General features: G+C 32.3%; 2 protein-coding genes across 2 annotated transcripts; both read right to left on the bottom strand.

The window, feature by feature from the left end:
• Window positions 1-2,647: 2,647 nt before the first annotated feature.
• Window positions 2,648-3,556, bottom strand: LOC145595247 (ribulose bisphosphate carboxylase small subunit, chloroplastic 3-like). Its single transcript, XM_081651630.1, has 2 exons — window positions 3,125-3,556; window positions 2,648-3,027 (listed from the first exon to the last, which is right to left on the bottom strand). Exons 1-2 carry the CDS (start codon window positions 3,437-3,439, stop codon window positions 2,797-2,799), a joined length of 546 nt encoding a protein of 181 aa, XP_081507756.1. The 5' UTR covers window positions 3,440-3,556; the 3' UTR covers window positions 2,648-2,796.
• A 1,271-nt stretch (window positions 3,557-4,827) lies between these two features.
• Window positions 4,828-5,926, bottom strand: LOC145595245 (ribulose bisphosphate carboxylase small subunit, chloroplastic 3-like). The gene is made up of 2 exons (XM_081651628.1): window positions 5,519-5,926; window positions 4,828-5,343 (listed from the first exon to the last, which is right to left on the bottom strand). Exons 1-2 carry the CDS (start codon window positions 5,828-5,830, stop codon window positions 5,107-5,109), a joined length of 549 nt encoding a protein of 182 aa, XP_081507754.1. The 5' UTR covers window positions 5,831-5,926; the 3' UTR covers window positions 4,828-5,106.
• Window positions 5,927-7,128: the final 1,202 nt, after the last annotated feature.

The raw sequence follows: 7,128 nt of genomic DNA, 5'->3' as shown, positions 1-7,128 counted from the left end.
TGGATTTGACCTCAATTAAAACTGAAAACCAAACGGGCACTTCTACCTTTAGCTTATTTTGTCCTACACTTCTAAGTAATTGTGGGAGACCATTATTGTTATCAAAGCCTAAGAATGTGAGTTTAATGGGTTACCGCAAACTATGAGGGATCAAAAGAGTTTTTAAGCTTCGTTTTAAAAAACAGATGAATAAAATATAAAATGAAATTTGATTATATCTTCGGATAGACTGTTTATTCCAATATATAAACCAGGAAGTCCTTCAAGACTTCAACACTTATGAAGAAACGATTTAGACGAGAAAAAAAAAAGTTGGAATAAATTAACTTTGTTCGAAACTCCATCACATAGATCAAAACTTATTAGGGTCTTGCTTTCATTTTGTATTATCTAACTACCAATTCCAACATTTAAATTTCACAGCTAATGTCTAAAATAGAGTAACTACTTGTATCAACTTTGTAATTCATGTGAACAATTTTGAAAATGGTAATATAAAATTGGATAGAAGAGTTGCTAGACTGGCACATGAACGCGTTTATCATCAAACCGACACATAAATGCGTTTATCATACTGGCACATAAACGCATTTATCATATGACTATCTTTTTGTAATTATAAAATATGCCACATACTATTTTGCATTTTTGCTAATGTTGGATAATAACTTGGTAACATTCATTAGTGGCCAAGAAAGGTTTTTTTATTTTTTATATCCCACATGATTTGAATGGTTGGACATAAATATTAGTCCAAGTGGGATCATCTTTTTTTGGGAAATTAAGATTAGTTCAAACATTGACTTTTTATAATATTGTTAGCAAATCATTTTAGCTCTTATTCAAGCAAAATTTTCCATTAGTAGAGGATATTTTCACCATTTTTTTACCATAAAAAAGTCCCATAATAAGCCTAAATTCAATTAATACACATTTATTAATTAAATAAAAAGGACAGAAACTAAATAATAATAAAGGCCAAACTAATTAAATTCACAAACTCCACCCACTATAAAAAAAAAAAAAAAAAAAAAAACCTTGTGTTCATCAAATTATACAGTTTCATCTTTGTTTTCTTTAAATTTTCTCTCATAATTTTTTTTAAACAATTTTTTTACAACAACAAAAAATGAGTAATTTTGATGAAGGCAATAATTATCATTCACATCTAACGAAATGGGAGAAAATGAAGTTGGATCATCATATATGGGGTTATGATGAATGTGAGGCTTGTTGGTATCCTCATTACAATTTTGCATTTGAAGATTATGAGAAGAAAATAAAAGAAGATGGTGAGGAGATTGTTTGGCAAGATGATGTTTGGAATTTGATGGACATTCAACAAACTCCAGATTCTAAAAAAAAAGATGATCATCATTTGGTCCCTAAAGAAAAATATAAGAAAGATGATCAACTGATCCCTAAGGAAAAAAACTAAAATTAAACTAAACTAAATTTATAGGACATTGCAATTTCCGATGAGGTTAGAGAGGCAAAGCCTGCGGCATATTAGAGAGTTATGGTAGCACATTTTGTTTTTTCTCGCATTTTATTATGTGAAAAAATGTGTTCTTATGTAATATTTGACCCTGAAATTATTATAAATGATTTGTGATTCCTGCATTTTTATTTTTAATCAAGAAGGGTATAATCTGCTGGCATATATGTCTAATATAACATGATCTATATATTTAACTAAGAAATTTTCATCCATTAAAAGTTTAGATCATTTTATTTATTTATTCGTTACCAATAAGCTAAAAATTTTCAAGTTCTATGTCAATAGTTTTATCTAATGTCAATTAGCCTAATTGGTTAAAGTTATGTCGTATACTTCTTCCTTTTCTTTTTACTGTATTAATCTTACTACCTACTATGGCAATTGATTTTTTTTTTTTTTTTTAGAAGAAATGGCAATTGAAATTTGAAACCATGAAATGAGAGCGTTATTAAAAAGTGGGTCCCTTAGAGCATGCCTTTTGTGACTCTCTCTACTCAAAAATAAACGTAACTCAGTCCCTTTTTAGCGTCATATTAACTCTATTTTAAATTCTTAATTGTTACGTTTTTTAACTCAGAAATAATGCGTGGCACGGGACTTAATCTAGTATTTGGATGAAATTGAGTTCAATCCAATCCAAACCGTAGATATTCATGTTAATATATTATAAAAATTGGATCGAATCAATTTAATTTTTTAAAGTAAAGAAACAAAGCTTTTCAGATCAGATTGTATTGAGAGAGTTTGAATCCGATCTTACCGAATAAACAAAACTTGGATTTATAAAAGGCGTGGACTTATTTCTGTAAGATCTAAATGAGAATATGAGATTGTAATTTTTTTTAATGCATTTTTACAAAAAATCATAATTCTTTGTAATTTGAATGTTGAATTGGATTCAAATCACTAAACTCTCTCTGATTAGATCTGATTGAAACTAACTTGGTAGGAGATTCAGATCGAATTTAATAATTCAAATATAATTTTGTTTCGGATTGGATTGGATTAGGACTTGCACTGTCAGTGCAAATATGACTAAAGACACGTAACATGTAAGTGATGTAACGATTGGAAAAAAAAAAGGAATTAGGTAAAAGCTAGGAAGTAATTTGGCAAAAAATATGAGAAATTAATAGTTGATGACTAGCAAAAAAGGGAGATATCATTTATAATCAGGAAATAAATCAACTATAAATACAACAATCACATCCCTCTATATGAACACATACATATTCTATTTGAATCCGGGATAAATGGATTTAATCACAAACAAGATAGCAAAAAACACAATCAAACTAGTACCCTTCAGGCTTGTAGGCAATGAAACTGATGCATTGCACTTGACGGAAGCTGTCGAATCCAATGATACGGATGAAGGCGTTAGGGTACGCCTTCTTGGCCTCCTCGAGCTCGTTCACAACCTGAGCCGGGTCTGTGCAACCGAACATGGGCAACTTCCACATGGTCCAGTAACGCCCATCATAGTACCCTGGTGACCTGTTGTGCTCACGGTACACAAATCCATGCTACAAAAAAAATAAGTACATAAAATGTGTTAACTATGTGCAATATAATATGATACTGCTATATAAAAAATAATGTTGCAATTAATATGGAAATTACCTCAGTCTCGAATTCTAAGCAAGGAACCCATCCCTTGTTAAGAAGGTATTGGACTTCACTAAGCAAAGACTCAGTGGTTAGAGGTGGAAGGTAAGACAAAGTCTCGAACTTCTTCTTGCCAACTGGTGGCCATACTTGCATACATTGTACTCTGCCACCATTGCTAGCAAGAGAAGTAACATCAATGTTGCTCTTCTTAGTAATAGGGAAAGCTGAAGTGGACTTCAACCCATTGAATGGTGCCACCATGCTAGCCTGAGCAGTGCTAGCTGAGGCTACGGCCGCAGCGGCGTTGGACATCATGCTAGCTGCCATTTTTTTTCACTCTCTTGTGTATGTTATGTGTTTCTCTTTTGATATTCACTACTTCTTTGGTTGAGGCTTATGTTGTGTTGAACCAATGCTATTTATACTAGAAAATTGGTTAAGTTGCCTAATAAAATTTATGGTCATTATTTGAATGAAGAGATGAATGAGATATGGTTGTGATTTTATTGTGAAAATAATTTTGGCCATTATAATCAAGTGGGTATGCAACACCTTAGCTTGTAGTATAACCACCACACATGACTCAATCTTGGAGATGTTATGAATATTTTCCACCTCAACAATTTTTGACTTTTCTTTGATAATATTGTTTTTTTCAATAGCTAGTGCTCATTATTTCTGAACAATTTTAGATATATGGAAATTAAATAGAAGGATCAAAACTACAATTTCTCTTAACAATTTAATTGGTGAAAGTCGGGTGATTTAATTGACCATGCTTGTGTGATTGGCTTATAATTGGATTGTTTTGTTACCCATGCCCGCATGTTTTGTGTCCAAAGAGGTAAAGTTAACTTCTTAAACCTTAATCAGGTTAATTTTGAACTTTATCCCATAAACTAACATTTATATTGTTATTATTTTTCAAAATAAGATCTTTTTTATTTAGGGGATCAACTTCTATTTAAATTCGTGTAATATTATGTCCGTCTTTAGGTATTGAGCTATACTATTGGTCTTAAAATCCTTAGTCATAGACATCAATATACTCTTATGTCCAAAAAATCAATTTTACAATACTAAATCTAGTTACACGGTGGTGTACTCACTTCACTTAATTAGATTTTTTTTTATTCGGAGTAATATGGAACACAATTGGGCTCAAATATAAGGCAAGGAGAAGTGTAAAGTGTAAGAAAGAATTCAGGAATTGAGACTTGGGATCGATATGTATATACTTGGAATCTATATTTCTGCACCATCGCCTAGTAAGTTTTGTTCACATAGAAAAGGTTGAAAAACCTTAATGTGATAGCCACTGTTTTTTTTTTTTTTTTTTTTTTTTTAAAAAAAAATTATTTTTTATATATTTTTTTTTATGCATATACGAATTATTATACTCACTTTGTTCCAAATTTTTTGTATAAAATACCTTAACATAGATTTTCCTAAATTTTTGTGACATTATTGTCTTTTTTTTTTTAGTAAAATATTCGTATATCCATACATTCACTAAATTCATGTGGAGCATATTTGATTAGATTTTTATGCCGCTATTAAATGTCAATATAAGAATATCGATCACTCTCTCCATTAATCTTAACTCCCGTGAACAATAGAAAAATTTCTAAATAATGCGACAGAAGAAGTAGCAAGTAGGCAATTAGTGCCATACATAAAAATAATTAAGAATTAATGACAAATGCAATAACACATTTGAGAATATGAGAGGTTCCATTACTTGATATGACCCGTACGTAGGCCTCCTTTTACATCAAGTCATTTAATTTACAAGTTCACTTCTCTCTATATATCACCCACTCAATAACCCCAAATAACAAAATATAAACCAAACAAACATGATTATTTTTCAATGAAAAAAAAAAACTTCAATTCAAACAAAGATCATCAGTCATACATAATGCTTAGATACACAATTTATATGTGTAAAACATAACAAATCACAAATTAGGCCAATGTTGCAACATGATCAATCATTGATCATAGCCTTCTGGCTTGTAGGCAATGAAACTAATGCATTGCACTTGACGGAAGCTGTCGAATCCAATGATACGGATGAAGGCGTTGGGGTACGCCTTCTTAGCCTCCTCGAGCTCGTTCACAACCTGAGCTGGGTCAGTGCATCCGAACATAGGCAACTTCCACATGGTCCAGTAACGCCCATCATAGTATCCTGGTGAGTTGTTGTGCTCACGGTACACAAATCCGTGCTACAACATAAAAAAAAAAAAAACACATAATGAGTTACTGAAAGTTCTACAATAGTCATCTTAATTTTCATCAGCTGATTTAGACATTTATTATTTCATTTTATATTTGTTTTGGTAAAAAAAACAGATCATACTGAACCAGCATCTCTTAACTAATTAAAGATATAGGGATTACCTCGGTCTCGAATTCTAAGCAAGGAACCCAACCCTTGTTAAGAAGGTATTGGACTTCACTAAGCAAAGACTCAGTGGTGAGTGGTGGAAGGTAAGACAAGGTCTCGAACTTCTTCTTACCAACAGGTGGCCATACTTGCATGCATTGTACTCTGCCACCATTGCTAGCAAGAGAGGTAAAGTCAACGTTGGTCTTCCTGGTAACAGGGAAAGCTGAAGTGGACTTCAAACCATTGAATGGTGCAACCATGTTAGCCTGAGCAGTGCTGGCAGTGGCCACGGAGGCGGCGGCGTTCATCAAGCTAGAAGCCATTGCTTTATATATGTAGATTGTTACTCACTCTCAAACTCTTTTTTGCTTTTGATTACTTGTTTGGTTGAATGAGTATTATTATGGTGTATGTACGGTCCAATTTATAATAGTATGAAATACTACAAGCTAATCTTCTAAGATGTATCTTGTATGGTCATTGCATAGCTTGCAAATAAAGAGGATTTTTAGCCATTGGAATGGAGTGGGGGTGATAGTGTGGGGCCTTACATATCAACTTAGCCTCACAAGCAAAAAGATTTTTATTCATTCCTTTTTTGGTAGTCGGCACCCATGTTTCACAATTTAACAAAATTATAGTGTAAGTTTAAGTTTTACTTTACGTTTAGGTAAAAAGAAGGAATTCTATTGAATCAGGCCGACACACTTTAAGTCAATTAGTTCGGGTATACAGGTCTAACACTTGAGAGTAAGGGGGTAAGAGAATCCTATAATCTGATCAAATATATGTAGATAGTGAGAGTCGCAAACTTATGGCCTCAAAATCATAAGGTGAATTCCTCACAAACTCTACCAAGCAAACTTGGATTTTCACATGTGTTTAGAAATTTCTTTCTTTGTATACAAAATTGAAAATAAGGTGCATCATCTCATACAATAATATCAATTTTAATATCAATTTTGTTTATGTATAGAGTATGTGACTAAAGTAGCAAATTTTAAAAGAACGCACTTAGGTAAATACATTCGGGTGTATAATAAATATGATGTTCAAAAGGGCAGGGGAGCGAGTCATTCAATAACAAACGCATGAAATTGTAAAATTACACAATATACCATTAAGTCTTGCATCACTGTATCATAAAATATCTTACATCAATTTACCAATAAGCTTTTACATTTTGTCAATCACCTATCACCTTCATAATTACGTGTTTACACTACCTTTTAAATTTTAACCAATTAACGCCCCAACTCTTAAGCAACGGTCGTATATGAATGTACTACACTCTTTTGTAACAATGCGAGTTGTTTGATGGGCTCACTTGTGACTACAAATTGAGATAAGAGCATCTGCCTAAGCTCTACAGAAAATTATGGGTCATGAATCCAAGAAAAGCCAACCACAAAAATTGAACTACATCTAAAAGATAATGACCTCCAACCTATCAACACTCTTAGACAAATTTATGGAAAGTTGAAATAGTGGTTATTGGACAGTATTTATTTTCTATATTGCAACGAGTTACTCGATTGTCCTAACTAAATTGTCTTTCACTTATTGTGTTAGTTGCTCCACTAGTCATTACAAAATAGAGAAAACGAGTTTCACATACATA

Source organism: Chenopodium album, chromosome 19 (assembly GCF_948465745.1).
Source record: "Chenopodium album chromosome 19, dcCheAlbu1.1, whole genome shotgun sequence".
Lineage (NCBI taxonomy): Eukaryota > Viridiplantae > Streptophyta > Magnoliopsida > Caryophyllales > Amaranthaceae > Chenopodium > Chenopodium album.
This window is presented reverse-complemented; position numbering and strand designations above follow the sequence as displayed.

Coding starts and splice junctions, on each gene's coding strand:
- LOC145595247 (XM_081651630.1), bottom strand. CDS start 3,439: ATGGCAGCTAGCATGATGTCCAACGCCGCTGCGGCCGTAGCCTCAGCT. Junction 3,028..3,124: donor GCTTAGAATTCGAGACTGAG/GTAATTTCCATA, acceptor TTTTTTTTGTAG/CATGGATTTGTGTACCGTGA.
- LOC145595245 (XM_081651628.1), bottom strand. CDS start 5,830: ATGGCTTCTAGCTTGATGAACGCCGCCGCCTCCGTGGCCACTGCCAGC. Junction 5,344..5,518: donor GCTTAGAATTCGAGACCGAG/GTAATCCCTATA, acceptor TTTATGTTGTAG/CACGGATTTGTGTACCGTGA.